The sequence below is a fragment of the Ailuropoda melanoleuca genome, chromosome 8 (assembly GCF_002007445.2).
Source record: "Ailuropoda melanoleuca isolate Jingjing chromosome 8, ASM200744v2, whole genome shotgun sequence".
Taxonomy (NCBI): Eukaryota; Metazoa; Chordata; class Mammalia; order Carnivora; family Ursidae; genus Ailuropoda; species Ailuropoda melanoleuca.
This window is the reverse complement of record NC_048225.1, coordinates 103,562,411-103,577,628: the sequence shown is the minus strand read 5'-3', so window position 1 is coordinate 103,577,628 and position 15,218 is coordinate 103,562,411. Positions and strand designations below refer to the sequence as shown.

General features: G+C 56.2%; 1 protein-coding gene across 16 annotated transcripts in view; it reads left to right on the top strand.

The window, feature by feature from the left end:
- The window catches only part of PLEKHA6 (pleckstrin homology domain containing A6), a 137,734-nt gene that overhangs the window by 106,319 nt on the left and 16,197 nt on the right, over positions 1–15,218 (top strand). For 8 of the 16 annotated variants that reach the window (XR_004627349.1, XM_019798548.2, XM_019798541.2 and 5 more), the window contains 10 exons: positions 78–280; positions 1,784–2,266; positions 3,728–4,250; positions 4,751–4,837; positions 5,943–5,996; positions 10,238–10,318; positions 11,216–11,284; positions 12,561–12,641; positions 12,853–13,002; positions 13,838–13,933. Coding sequence is in view for 15 of the 16 variants with exons in the window: in XM_019798548.2 (XP_019654107.2) it covers positions 78–280; positions 1,784–2,266; positions 3,728–4,250; positions 4,751–4,837; positions 5,943–5,996; positions 10,238–10,318; positions 11,216–11,284; positions 12,561–12,641; positions 12,853–13,002; positions 13,838–13,933 (1,827 nt within the window). In the remaining variant the exon portion in view is untranslated. The remainder of the gene's footprint in view (positions 1–77; positions 281–1,783; positions 2,267–3,727; positions 4,251–4,750; positions 4,838–5,942; positions 5,997–10,237; positions 10,319–11,215; positions 11,285–12,560; positions 12,642–12,852; positions 13,003–13,837; positions 13,934–15,218) is intronic. The other 8 variants (XM_019798553.2, XM_019798550.2, XM_019798544.2 and 5 more) reach the window with 7 other exon arrangements.

Below are 15,218 nucleotides of genomic sequence, written 5' to 3'. Positions count from 1 at the left end.
GGGAGGGGGGGCTACGGGTCAAGGGAACAGCCTGCCTGACCACCTGTTGTGTGGATGTGGCTGTCTTCTCCCTACAGGTGACTGCGTGCTGGGTGGATGAGGCCGGGGCCAGTTCCACGCACTGCCTCTCCCCACAGGCCGAGCATGCCGGGGTCCGCACCTACTTCTTCAGCGCCGAGAGCCCCGAGGAGCAGGAGGCCTGGATCCAGGCCATGGGGGAGGCTGCCCGAGTACAGATCCCCCCAGCCCAGAAGTCCGTGCCCCAAGCTGTGCGTCACAGGTGAGTTGCAGGGCCCTGGGCATGGGTGTGGGGCGTGCCAGAGAAAGAGTGAGGAGGCACCCCACTCGACGACCTCCTGAGCCCAGCGTGCTGGCTGGAACCTCTGAGGACACGTGAACCACTCCTTGCCTCGCAGCAGGGTGCCTGGCTCAGTGATTTCCGAGCCTGGAGTCTCTCTTCCCTTGACTGGCTCTTCCTCTTCTTTCTGGACTGGTGGAGGCCAAGAGAGAAGTCAGGTTCTCTCGGGGCTGGGCCAGGAGCCAAAGACCAGGGTCATTCACTCGTTTAGTCTTGGCGGTGTGTGCATTAAGCCCATGCCCTCTGGAGGACAGTGGACTCGCGTTGGAATCCCCACTCAGCCCCTTGCCCACACTGTGACATCAGCGTGAGAGGAATTTCCTCTCCTCTCCTCGAAGACAGCAGTTAGAATCCTCCCTCACGGGGTGGCTGTGAAATCTGGACAGGCAGCCAACGCTCAGCCCATGGCACCCCGTCCCCTTCCCCACCCGCCGCCCCCTGCGGCCTCGGGGCCTGTCTTTACTGAGTACGTGGAGTCTTGAGGTAGACGTTAGCAGGGATCCAGAAGGAGGACGCTTTACAGTCTAGAGAGACTCCAAGTCTATTTTAGTGTGTTAGGGATGTTTACCAGGCAATGTCGCAACAAGAATGCTTGAATATGTTGAATTTCGGAAGCTGCAGGGAAAACACTCTCACGAGATTCCTTCTTCACTTCAGCGGAAGGGCGAACTTCCAGAAGTTTGCTCATGCAGTACATAAATATTTACTGTAAGTAGGTATGTGTCAGGCACCGGATCGAGTGCTAGGAAAACAAGGGAAGACACGTCTACGCGCTCCTGCCTCACAGAGCTTACGTTCTGAGGGAGTTGGTCCTGGAAGAAGCTTGTTCTGGAGATGGGAACTAGCATGTTTCTGTGCCAGGGATGTTTGAGGCACCTCCCGCATTTGATCTCACGGTCCTGCGAGGAGAGGGACTGGTGCACCCACCCTGCCAACAAGGAGCCCAAGGCTGGCCGAAGTTAAGGAGCTTCCACAGGACACAGGGCTGACCCGTAACAAGCCTCCAGAGCCGAAACATCAAGGACAGTCACCGTTTTGAAGCTTTGGTAGAGTGTGTGTGGAGCTTGGGGGGCTGCAGCAGAGACAGACTGCCAAGGAGACCAGTCTGGGGGAGGTCAGTGTTGGCCATAGCTTCCGAAGGCTGGATTCAATGCAGGTCAGCAGAAGGGAGCAGAGAGTGACCCATGGAGAGCAAACCGTGTGTAGACAAGATTGGACTATGTTTTGCACTGATGGCCCAGGCTGGAGCAAGGAGGCAAAATTGGGGGGATTTAGGAAACAAAATTGCAATTCACTGAATCCCATTCCCATTGCTACCTTCCTGCCCACCCTTCTCCACTCCTTTTTCCTTCCCGGTCTACCACCCCCTGCCCAACTCCGTGCCGGGATGGGGTCACTTACAACATCTCCCTTGCTGTCCTGCAGCCACGAGAAGCCAGACTCTGAGAACATCCCACCTAGCAAACACCACCAACAGCCAACCCACAACAGCCTCCCGAAGCCCGAGCCCGAGGCCAAGACTCGAGGGGAGGGTGATGGCCGGGGCTGCGAGAAGGCCGAGAGGAAGCCCGAGAGGCCCGAAGTCAAGAGCGAGCCTCTGGTGAAAGCCAACGGCATTCAAGCTGGACCGGAACCAGCCTCGGAGCCCGGCAGCCCTTACCCCGAGGGCCCAAGGGTCCCAGGGGGGGGCGATCGGCCCGCTCAGCCCAACGGCTGGCAGTGTAGCTCCCCAAGCCGACCAGCAAGCACAGCTTTCCCGCCTCAGGACTCAGAGAGCGGAGGACACCAGCGGAGCTTCCCCCCACGTGCCAACCCCGACAAAATCGCCCAGCGCAAGAGCTCCATGAACCAGCTTCAGCAGTGGGTGAACCTGCGCCGAGGGGTGCCGCCACCTGACGACCTTCGGAGGTGAGTCCTGGTGGGGCGCCGGCGCAGAGCTGGGGTGGTGTTACGGCTAGGGGCTGGGGCCGGGGGGTCACATGCACAGCGTTCCTTGCTAGAAATCTTCTGGAAGCCAGGCTGTGTTGGGACACCAGGAAGACCCTCCAGCCCAGGTTCCCAGCTTGTCCAAATCCTCTACTGCCCCCCAGCTCTGTGACCCCTGCCCGGTTCCTGTCCTGTCTACAGTCCTCAGAGACAGGGCCGGAGGACCCAGTGCCTCTCTGCGAGGATGCGGGAGTGCCCAGGGGGCATGCAGATGCTCGGAGGGAGGGGCCTTTGAGTCATGCCAGTTAGAGAGCTGTCTGTGTGTCCGGCCCTCTTACGACACCCTCGTGACACCCTCGGTGCCACCTGGCATCTCTGCCACCACGAGCTCACGGGCTGCCAAGCCAACTCACCCCAGTTTTAAATGGCTCGAATTATTTGAAAATCTTTGTATGCAGTTAAGAAAAGGGAAAAGGAACAATGTTGTCCCTCACCGATCCTAGTTCTGCCCTCTAGGCCCATTTACTCTTTTGTCCGGTGACAGGCTTGCAAATACTGGAAGACATGTATTGGGCCCAGTAGTATGTGTCAGGTTAGCGGGGCTGCCGCTCCTTCCCTGCGGGGGTGGGCAGTTCCCCAGAGCGCAGGGGACGCAGGTTGACAGCTGCGGGAAGGCTGCTCACGGCTGCTGCTCTGGTGCCTGGGACGTCTGGCCTGCCCCCGGTAGAGCACCTCACTTGGGATGAGTCCCTTCCTTGATGAGAATGTCAAGCCAGGGAAGCTGCCTTTTTGTCCCTCTTCTGTCGCCCTCCCCAGTGCCCAGTACGCTCACATTCTTTCTGCTTTTTCTGCCAGTCACTTCTCCGGAAAGGATCTGATACATGGGTTCATGCTGGCTCAGAGATGGCTAAGAAGGCTTAAAGTGGGGCGCCTGGGTGGCACAGCGGTTAAGCGTCTGCCTTCGGCTCAGGGCGTGATCCTAGTGTTGTGGGATCGAGCCCCACATCAGGCTCCTCCACTATGAGCCTGCTTCTTCCTCTCCCACTCCTCCTGCTTGTGTTCCCTCTCTCTCTGGCTGTCTCTACCTATGTCAAATAAGTAAATAAAATCTTTAAAAAAAAAAAAAAGAAGAAGGCTTAAAGTTTCTCCCCAGGGCTATTTCATTTTAAAAAGACAAAGACGGAAGCTCTGAATGTGAAATTCCCAGCCTCAGGTTGCTGGTTGAGGGAGGAAGTGTTGAGGGATCTCTCCCTGCACCCCACTACCTCCCCCAAGTCAGAGTCAGTGCCCAGGCAGTGGCTGCCTCTGTGGGCTCCCAGGGTCGGCCTGGGGTGACAGTCACCTGGTCACACCCTGCTCTAGGCTGGGAGACCCGGAGGTGGGGTTGGGGCACAGTGATGGGTTGGGGGGCCTGGCTTCCTTACAATGTTGTCTCTCTCTCAGTCCCTCTAGGTTCTACCCCGTGTCCCGCAGGGTCCCTGAGTATTACGGCCCCTACTCCTCCCAGTACCCAGACGATTACCAGTACTACCCCCCAGGGGTGCGGCCCGACAGCGTCTGCTCGATGCCTGCCTATGATCGGATCAGCCCACCCTGGGCGCTGGAGGACAAGCGCCACTCTTTCCGCAATGGAGGCGGCCCTGCCTTCCAGCTGCGGGAGTGGAAGGAGCCCCCAGGCTATGGGCGGCAGGATGGCACCGTCTGGCTCCCCGGCCCCTCCCCCTCCCGGCAGCCAGTCTATTATGATGAGATGGACGCCACCTCCGGCTCCCTGCGCCGCCTGTCCTTGCAGCCCCGCTCCCACTCTGTGCCCCGCTCGCCCAGCCAGGGCTCCTACAGCCGTGCCCGCATTTACTCCCCCGTCCGCTCACCCAGTGCCCGCTTTGAGCGCCTGCCACCTCGCAGCGAGGACATCTATGCCGACCCTGCTGCCTATGTGATGAGGCGATCCATCAGCTCCCCCAAGGTGAGCCACCAGCCCGCCCTTCCTGCCTCATCCCCTGAGATCCCCCAGAAGCCTACTCCCATCTGCGGAGGAGTGGTGGAGGTGTGGGGGCATCTGGGACTCGGGGTCACTGTGTCCCACGGGGACACACACTGTATGTTGGCAGGAGCCATGATGATGCCTGGGGGAGCCACTGGCCCTATACGGGTCTATCTGTGGGAGAGCTGCTCTGGGGGATTTGCTTTGACCCCCGAGTAGGAACGTTGCTGTTGGTGCCCGTCCCCAGGTCATGCCAGGAACCCTAATCCTGTGTTTAGAGGGCAGAGAGGGCTCTGTCTTTTTAAATCTTGAGGACCGGACAGGTCAATGCAAGGATATTGCAGTGGATAAATGCCGTCTATTTTAATTTGGCATCTGCTCTGGGACAGGATACAAACATCCCTAACCTTGAACTTCAGTTGGTGGGGAAGTCTGTGTCCCAGCCGTACCCCCTCACCTCTCCAAATCCCTTTCTCTTCCAGTATGATTACCTGGGAGACAGGCGACCAGTCCCTGCAGGACTGTTCCCCTACAACTACCCACCATCCCCCACGGTCCACGATAAGATGGTACGTCCTCTCCTCCCATCCATTCCCCCAAGAACCTCTCCTCCCAGGGCGGGGCTGAACTAGGACAGCCACAGGGGTGCTCTGTGCCTGGCGCCCCCGGTTTTTAGCAGCCTCTGGATACCTCCTCCCTCCCGGCCAGGACTCTGACCCCAATGCAGAGCTTGATGCCACTTCGCCCATCCCTGGGACACACGGTGGAGGAGAGGGGACAGGATCTGGAGGCATGTGATGCCCTGCCCCTCTAGACCCCGGAACAGCTTCCTGCCCCACATGCAGAGGGGCCGGGGCCGGGGCTGGAGTATGGACTGGGAAGAAAAGTCAGGCCTGAGTGTCCAGTAACAGGCATTTTCTCCAAGTCTGTCCTTGCCTAGAGTGCTACTTTTGGGGAAAGAGACAAGTGGTGGGATTAAGGAAGAAAAAATTTTCCATATTATGTCTTTTCCTTCTTTTCTCCCTGCTTTCTACTTGTCTTTCCCGGGAATTTGTTCTCCAGAGCATTTTTATCCCCCTCCCTCCCGAAGAACTGGATGCAGATTCTCTACCTTGAAACACGGGGGGGGGGGGGGGGGGGGGGGGCACTGGAACCGATAGGCCCAGTCCTTGTTCCCGAAGGCCTGCTGCTGACCCCTGTCTCTACGTATGCCCCTGGAGGTCGAGGGGGAGGAGACTCTACAGGCGCGGGGGTGGGGGGGTGCCCCTCCATTCCTTCCCCTTGATCCTTCTCTGTCCAAGCTCTAGCCCTGACACACAGCTCAGCACCCATCTAGAAACAATGGAATCTTCTGGAAAACTCAGGAGCTGCCAGGGAGGGCCGACTAGATTATTTCAGTGGTGCTTCCCTCTCCCAGGGGGAGGGCCAGGCGGATCAGGAGCCCCGGAACTGGGGCCCCAGTGAGTCCCTCTTCTCACTGGGTACCCAGTAGACAACTTGGTGCCTGCCCCCAGCCTCAACCTTTCCCTTCCCCAGAACTCCTCAAGGGGAGACAGAGGCCTCTCTTTGACCTTGCCCGCCAGCTAACTCTTACTGCTTTGCTTCCTTTTTATTGTTTTCTGTTGTCTTCTTCCTGTTTGTTTGTGTTGCCGTTGGGCTTCGGGCTCCGGGTAGGATGAACTTTTAGATCTTCAGTTGCAAAGAAACCTAGAGTATTTGGATCAGCAGGTAGGCAGAGCTGGTGCCCCCTCGCCATTCCCCTGCCCGCCCTCCCGTCTGTCTCCCTGCGCCTCCCCACCTCCTCCTCGTCCATCCATTTGACAACCTTTGTTGGCACCACCAGGACGCAACAAAGTGGCTTGTATTTTGGTTTGCGCATTCACACCCCTCCTCGTCAAAGCCTTTTGGGGCAGCTGGGAGTTTCCTGGGGAAGGGAGAATAAGAAATGACCACATGAATAATTAATGCCCCCTCCTATTTGTTCAGGCCAGATGGAACTGTCCCCCCAGGGGGCAGGCGGGAATTTGCCTTTCTGCTGGAGAAGAGGCAGAGGCAGTGGAAGGGGTGGGGGAGGTGAGCAGCCAGGCTCGGCCTAACATGCAAGGGATTCAGTGCCGCCTGAATCTGGGAAATTCTCTCTCCTAGTTTACAGGTGGTTGCTAAACTCCACAGTTTGTGAACTGAGGACTACAGACTTGACCTAGGATGGTTTTTTAAAATTGTATTTGTTAGTTCCTCTGCCAAGTTCTTTTGCATCCAGGGCTTGTGTTCTCCTTGAGAATTCCACGGGGTAGACTGAGGGAGTGTCAGCAACCTTGTTTCATCTAGAAGAGTCTGTGAGTGTTCCCATAGATGGACGTGATTGGCTGCAGAGACCCGGCGCCAGGCTCTAACCATTTGGCTACCTTGCCAAATTGAGGGGCTCTGATACTCCCTGCGCTGAGACACGCTGGGGGTGGGGGTCAGGATGCCGGGCATTGATATGAGCGCATACTCTTACCTAAGTCCAGATCTGCGCTACAAATTACAGGGGACCTGGGCATCCCCGGCATGGCCCGGTGGAGGTGGCCCAAGGTGGTGAAAATTATGGTAAGAGTCATAGTAATAGTAGTAATGCCAGCAGCTGCCATCCCTGGGTGCTTTCTCTGTGCCTCATGCTATTCCGAGTTCCTTATAGATCCTAACACATTTAATCTTTGCAACGACACTGCAGGGTGGGTACTGTTGTTATTCCCCTTTTAGAACCAATAAAACTAATGAAACAGAGAGGTTAAGTAACATGCCAAGGACACACAGCTAGCAAATGGCGGAGCTTGGAACGTGACCTGAGCTTTTGACCCAGTTTATAGCTGAGAAGATGTCTAATATATGAAGAAGCAGTTGAACCTCCTAGGATGATTTCATGCTCTTAAAGTTGCAGAAAGAACCTTGAACTTGAAATCAGAGGCTATCGCTCTATCTAGACACAAGTCATATAACCTATCATCTCACGGGCCTCCATGCCTTGGTGGGATCATCCTCGTAGAAGGCCTTGGGCACTGGGAAGCCCTGATATCCACATTTTCATCAGCAGGGACAGCTCCCAACCCTCACGGACCTTGCATTTTAGTTCCAGAAGCAGTATGTGGTGTCCACACCACGAGTGTTCCAGCCCCCATGGGGACGAGCCTTAGGATGCCAACCCAGACCAGCGGTGGGAAGGGTGGGCTCACCCCAGCAGGAAGCAGGGTCTGCAGGGCCCGGAGTAGCGAGGAGCAGGGGCTGCTGGGCAGGCCTTCCTCTCTGCGGCCCATCTGCAGTGCCGGCCATGCCAGCATTCAATGCCACAGCAGGGCCCCTCCTGGGGCTTCTGCCCTTATGGACAGGCTGGGCCCTTAGGCTGGGAGCTTCAGAAGTAACACTTCAGAGGACCTCCTCTAGGTAAAGGATAATAATCTTAAAAGGGAGTTTTATAGGATAAGAGTCCAGGGGTGCCCGGGTGGCTCAGTCAGTTAAGCGTCCAACTCTTGATTTCAGATCAAGATCTCAGGGTCGTGAGTTCAAGCCCTGTGTTGGGCTCCATGCTGGGCGTGGAGCCAACTTTAAAAAAAGGAAAAAAAAAAAAAGAGTCCAGAACGTGGAGTCAGACACTCTCGTCCCAGCTCTGCCATTTACAATGGTTTTTTGTTGTGTGTGTGTGTTGTTGTTGTTGTTGTTGTTTTTAACTTCAAAATGTCGCTTCATCTCTCTGGGCCTATGTTTTCTCACTCATAAAATGGACATTGTAAAACCCACCTTTCCTGCCTCCGGGAGCTGCTGGAGGGTCGGGTAAGTGCGTGAGCGCTGGCGCTGTGTCAGGCGTCGGTGAGGAGCGCTGACTGCTGCTGGGATTATTTTATTCTTTTCCTTCTGACACTCAGTTTAAAATATTAATTGAGCACCTTTATGATGTATGAGGCACTGCGCCGGGTGCTTTCCCACAAAATCTGACATTTTGGACAGACAGAAGGTGGCACAGAGGAATCCAAGAGGCAAAGCCCATGTGGGCTAAAAGATCCCCAGAGCCGCAGTGTGAATGGGAGCAGTTCAGGGCGAGAACATTCTTTGTTTTTGTTTTTGTTTTTTTTTTAAAGATTTTTTATTTATTTATGTGACAGAGAGACAGCCAGTGAGAGAGGGAACACAAGCAGGGGGAGTGGGAGAGGAAGAAGCAGGCTTCCAGCGGAGGAGCCTGATGTGGGACTAGATTCCGGAACACCGGGATCACGCCCTGAGCCGAAGGCAGACGCTTAACTACTGCGCTACCCAGGTGCCCCTCACCCAGGGCGAGAACATTCTTGCTTCCCTCCTTTAGTGTTTGAGATCCACTGGTTGGGCGAGCAGTGAGATTAGTGGATGTCCAGGCAAAGCCCTGGCCTCCTTTGCCCTCTCAAACCTGGTGTGTTTGCAGGTCCTACACAGACACCACATGCACACGCACGCACAGGACGCAGGCATGGCTCACAGGCAGCAGACACACGCACATATACACACGCCATCTTACAATCACACACACACACGGCACGTGCATGCCCTGTGCACAGTAAACACGACCTCCTACACACAGGACTCCAAGAAGATAGGGACTGACTTGAGTTCAGATCCTTACAGAAAATGGGGCTGATGTCCTGTTGACGGTGAACTATTTTACAAAGACTCAACCTCCAACTACAGCTGCTCTTTGGAAAGCCTTTTAAATGACACTTGATGCCGTCAAAAAAAATTCCAAACGGGCTAAAGAGGTAGAGAGATCAGATCCTAGGAAAGCCTTTCAAGACGCGTGGACCCTGCAAATGGGGGTGGCTGGGAGCCCCTCGCCCTGTCCCCAGCACACAGAAGCACCTAAACGGGTAAGAGGAAAAATACATGCGGGCCCAATGAAGATGGGGGAGATAAAAGCCAAAGATGTGAGGGCCTCCTGAACTGTGACCCCAGAAGCTCTACCCTAAGTGGCTCTGTCCCTTTCCTCCCTCCCTTCCTCTCCCCAGAAAGCTTTCCCCAGGTAACTTCCCTCTGTCTTCTGCTACCTTGTCCTGTGGGTCAATTAGGTTAAAGGGACATAGCCAAGGACACTCCCTAATAGTTTCACTTTTCGATGCTGTCACACTGGAACTGGGGGGTAAATGATGGCATCTCTTGTTGATTTGTTTGGCTTGTCGTCATCCCTCCCTCCCCCCCTCCTCCCTGTCCCCTGACCTTCCTCATCTCTCTTTCTTTTTCATCTGGCAAGCAGTCTTTCCCCCTCCACGTTCCTAATGATTCTTGAAACACAAAGATAACATGTCAGAGAACAGTGTTGGAGTATCTGGTGTCCCTTTAACACAGCTTGCTTGTTTTGGCCTCCTTATTTGCTCCCTAGCGTCATCCAAGATCGGCATGGATGCTACCAGCCCAGCTCTGGAAACCGTGTTTAGCAATCCTTTCTACTCTAGAGCCAAGAGGTGGGCAGGGGTCGGGGAGAGAGAGCTGTGCCTGCCTCTTTGTGAAGGCCCATCCAAAGAGCAGTTCCAGGTTTTCTTTCTCAGCTGTTTGAGTTAGTTCAAATTTGGGGAGATGGGCTTTCCCACCTGCCGGTGTGGTCTTTGACCAAAGCAGCGTGAGGACAGAGAGCCGGGGCAGGGAGTTGACCTAGGCCAATGTGGATGAGACCCGCACCTCTCAGACACCCTGGGGGAAGTGTCACTGGGCAGGGGTCTCTTCAGGGCCAGCGAGCCAGGGCACAGCAGCCCCCAGCCCCCCTTCTGTGGCCTTTCCTCGGGGTACTTCTTCAGCGCTGGTCCTGAGACGGAGCTCACAAGGGGTGAGCGACGGGTAAGGCCGAGCAGAGGGGGCTGGAGACCCCAGGACGAGCTGCCCTTTCCTGTTTCTGGGGAAGTGAGCCCAGGAGGGAGATGGGGAGACAGCTCCGTGGGGGCCGGAGTTTGAATCGTCCGTTCCTTCCTCTGCTGCAGATGAGTGAGAGCGAGACTCTCATCAGTATGGTGAACCGCATGGTGGAGAACTCCTCCCCCAGGGCCCAGATCTTCATGCAAGTAAGACCGCCGCCTGGCAGCATGGTCCCTGTCAGCACCATCTCAGCTGCTTGTGCATGGTCTAGTCGAGCCATTTGGGCTGGGGCTTTTGCTCGGCCCCACCCGCTCATCCCCCAGGCCTCATCTCCCGGCCCCGCCCCCTCCCCTCCTCTAATTCCACTGTGTCTCCTCCATTCTTCATGTTCATGGGTGAACCCAAGGCTCATTGCTCAAACCATCAAAATAGCCGGCGCCGAACATCCCATACCATGCCAGCGATCGCAAATCTGCTTTTTAATGTCTAGGACTTCTGTTTCATGTTGGGTATCTTCTTCACAGACGTCTTTGGGGTTCAGGGCCTGAGGGGTGTGACATGGAACCATCTGATGCCCCCGTTGTGTAGAATGTGCTGTGGTCACCAGAGGCATCACCAAGGCTGGGCAGCATTGGCTGGTTTAGGCACAAACCCCATGACCGACCGGTGTGCAATCTACCAAGATAATCATTCTCTCATGTTTCCAGCTCTCATTCCATTTCCCCGGGTCTCAGCCTCAGAAACTGCCAGGGGTTAACAGCTGTTCTCGTGGTTGCTTCCAGTAAGCCATCCGGGATCTCTACAGCCCCGGAGTCCCTCTCGACAGTAGACCTAGACGTTGTGGGAGAGAGAGGACATCCTGAGTTGGGGAGCAGAGCAGCACCACTGTCTCCAGAAATCAGCCCAAACAATGGGGAAGAACCTAGACGGGGCCACGCCAGGCTTCCCAGCCAGGGACAAAAAATTAGCTCGGGTTCCCGGATTGGATAGCGGAGCTGATGGGCCACGGCCTCTGACAAGAACGGAGCAAGGGCTGTCCGCCTTCCCGTCCCCATGCGCCCTACCCATGCCCTGCTGCTGTAACCGGCCTCGTGTTCCTGCAGGTCCCTCCGTACCCAGAAGTGTTCCGGGACGGTCTCCACACCTACAAGTTAAACGAGCAAGACACAGATGTAAGAGCAGCTCTCCTGCTCCTCTGTCCTCTCCAGTCCCTCCCGCTGTCGTCCTCATCTTCGCTCTCCTCCGCTGGGGCTTTTCCTCCGTTCATCTCTGTCCTTCTGGTGGCTCTTCATGCCTTTGACCCATGTCCTCTCTCAGCACAAAGACAACATTCTGCCTGCCCCTTCCTCATCCCCCTTCTTTTCTCCGTCTTCCCCCCCCTCCCCGTACTGGCTGTGTGCGTTTCCCCACGGAGCCCCAGGCCCGCTGTCTCCAGCAGTGGGATCTGCTTATTACAGGAACACAGACTTGGTTAGGAGGTGTATCAGCCAGGCTTCTCTGTGCCCAGCGTGGCGGTTGCCCCGAGGCCACTAGAGGGAAGCACCCAGCCCTGCCCCTGGCCTCGGGGAGCTTCAGGGTAGTGGGAGATGGCAGGTAGCAGCAGGAGGTAACATATGATTCCTATGCTAAATGGGATGGATGATGGGTTCTGCAGGAGGGCAAGGCTGTGAGACCATGTGGGCCGGTGGGTCAGGGACAAAGCAGGTAACCGGTGATCTGGGCCTGGAAGTTAAAAGGTCCAGAAGACAAGATGTGGCCAGTAGAAAAGAGCCATGGGGGTATTTGAGGAATGGCATGAAAAAAGGTATGGATATTGGAAAGCATAAGTCTTTCCAGAAGAAAAATTTGGCCTACCCTGCCTCTTCCCCATCACCACGGGTCTTGCCTGGGTAAAGGACCTGCCCAGTAGGCCTGGGAAAGTTTCCATCCAGGCAAGGGCCAGACCTCAGAAGGATCCCAGCATTAGCCTTCCTGAGACCCTGGAAGGAGGGGAGGACAGAGTCCTGCGAGCCTGGCGAACCAGTTTACGTGGTTCTCTGGTTTTCCTAAGACTGCGAGTTCAGACACCCTGCGTACTCCTCCAATCCATGCCCGCCTGGGAGGCCAGACCTCATTATCTCCTCAGCCCTTCTGGAATTGGAACCCCCAGGAGGAGGGGGGTGCAGGAGCTTCGCATTTAGCTCCCCTCTCAAGCTGACTCACTTCCTCAGAGAATACGCCCATCTCCCCTCCCAGTAGGTCCTTGGGGAGTCTCCCGAGGTGAAGACCAACTTCCTGTTCCCAGGAGCCTCCAAGGTCAAGGTGAAGAAGGCCTGGGGTTCCTCAGCAGGGAAAGGAGGTGGTATCCAGAGGCCAGGCCCTTCCGAGCCGTGTCCCAGGTCCCCGTCAAACCATGTCCTTCACCCCCTTCTCTCTCCCTCCCTTCCCCCCAACCCCTCGGGCCCCCAGAAGCTGCTGGGAAAATTGTGTGAGCAGAACAAGGTGGTGAGGGAGCAGGACCGGCTGGTGCAGCAGCTCCGAGCTGAGAAGGTGAGAGCCAGGGGGTGGCCTGGAGTTGGGGGCGTGTGGGGAGGCTGGCACGGACAGGTGCGGGGTGCCGTCTCCACCCTAAGCTGCCAAAGCCTGGTCTTAACCTTCCGTCCTGCCCTTACCGGGTACTGCTGGGGCTCGGGCCTCTGCTGCTGAGAGTCCCAGAGAGGAATCATCAGGCTGCTGACGGCGTTCCCCTGCCTTTCTGCAGGAGAGCCTGGAAAGTGCCTTGATGGGGACCCACCAGGAGCTGGAGATGTTTGGAAACCAGCCCGCCTACCCGGAGAAGCTGCTGCACAAGAAAGAGTCCCTACAGAACCAGCTCATCAACATCCGGGTGGAGCTGTCTCAGGCGAGCACGGTAAGCCCCGCCCTGGGTCCCCGCAGTCAACACCGCTTCTGCAGAACCACCCCTCCCGGGCTCTGCTCTCTCGTTCCTGACTCTCCTCGGCGGGCAAGAGCAGGGTGTTCTTGGCCAGAAGGGGCAGAAACAGAAGACCTTAACAGTACCTTGCAGATAGGCCGCGAGTACGCCCGCCCACTCGCTCCGTAGAGTCTCCAGCAAGGAAACGGCTTCTTTCTCCACAAACTTCCTGCCCTGGGATTCGTTCAGGACAGTGTGAGGTCGAGGGCTCCCTAGCTCGTCGGCTGCTTTCACAGCTTGGCTGGCTCCCTCTGTCCTCTCCCCTGAAGAACCAGAACACCGACGGCAGGACTGCTGGTCTGGTCATTTGCCGGGGTGCAGGGCAGACCCTGCAGGACTGACTGCCCGGATGTAGTCGTTCCGGGGCGCAGCAGCAAAAGGCCAGGAAAACGTGGCCCAGAAAGGAGGAAGGTCTCTAACCCCCAGGGAGCAGACACCTCTGGGTTTCCTCTCTTTTTGTCCTCCACTTTGGGTCACCCAGTCTGGGGAGACCAGGAGAGGGTGGGCATGGTATGATCCCCTCTTGGCGTACCCGCCCATCTGGAGAGGATTCTGATTTCTGTATTTTGGCCTGCAGTCAGATGGGCTACCGTTTGGCTGTCATCAGAATGTCTCAGCCCTGGGCCCTCTCCGCCTGTCCCTCTGTGCCCTCCTCTGAGCCCTGCAGGACCTCAGGTGGCCTGGCCCTGGGCCCCCTGGGGGGAGGGGGGGAGGGAGGAAAGCTTTGGCAATGGTCGCTTTCTCAGTGAACGCACCCCCCCCCCCGTTGCAGGCCCTGGCGAACAGCACCGTAGAGTATGAGAGCCTTGAGTCAGAGGTGTCTGCCCTGCATGATGACCTCTGGGAGCAGCTCAATTTGGATGTCCAGGTGAAGAGGGCCCCTGGGCAGGAGGGGGTCAGTGTGCCTTCCCTTCTCCTTTGGGCCAAAAGAGACCAAAGTGGCTTCCTTTCTTGCTTTTGAGATCTCAGAGACTTGAGACAGGGAGTTGGTCCTGAGACAAAAGACAAGATTCACATCCATGTAAGACAGATGTTTTGGGGATGAAGAGCGTGTGGAATCTTCTTTAGTTCCATCAGATCATGAGGAAGGACTGAACAGAAACATGAGAGCGCTACGTTAGACAGAAGATACTTTATGACTGGAAGCCTTTAACACATTGCTATCGATACGGGTGTAGATCTGGAGAAGGGCTTAGATCCACGTGCGGGTAGAGATGTGGGCATCCGTGCAGCTGTCTCTCGTGAGTTCAGAAGGAGTAGTCGGTGCAGGAGCCGGCCACTCAGGACCTTTAAGATAGGAAAGAGGCTTCCCTTCCCAGGACGGGTCAGAAACACTGTGCTGGGAGGCAGGAGGCTGCACACGTTGACCTTGGGGAGTTCTTGTTCCTTTCCTCCCTCGATCTTCTCTACCCGGGCTCTGCCTCTTCTCTAGCTAGCTTTGCAAGCCCTTTGCAGTTCATGTCCCCCCTTCCCCTAGTTTCCTCCGGGTGACAAAACTCACCACCCCACCTTGCAGCTGGCTAGGGAGGGGGAGGTGAGGGCCCTCCGGGTCCAGAGCACCCGAGTGTTTCCATGTCCTACGGGCGAGGCTGACTTTCACCACGAACCTTTTAGGAGGTAGGAAGGCATCCTGGTCAAGGGCAGCAGCTCTGGAGACAAACAGACCCAGACTTAGATGGCGGTCACACTGCTTCCTCACGGGGGTCTCAGGCATGGGTCTCTTCATCTCCAAAGTCAGATACCCGTGGCCAGTGCCGCACAGAGTTCTCGTGCAGCTGAAAGGAGTTAGTGTCTGCCAGGGCCTGGCACATGGGGGGATGGGCATGGAGGGCTGAATAAGTGGAAGCTATGCTTTTTTAAAGAGTGTAATCTCTAACTGAATATAATACGTGAATACTCGGGCAGACTTTGGGTGTCAGTATCACAAAAGGGCCATTTGGATAGAAAGGACATTAGTAAATTGAAAACCCTTGCCCTTGACAACAGGCTATCATCAAGGGTACACTCAGAGGGGCATTTGCTCCAAGACCACCCGGATCTCCCTGGGAGCTGAGGCTGCACATTTACCTAAAGGGGCTCTTGTCTGTGGTGACAGGGCCCTCTCCTCTGGCCATTCCCAAGTTCTATTTAGTAGAAGCTGAAGAGGAAGAGGC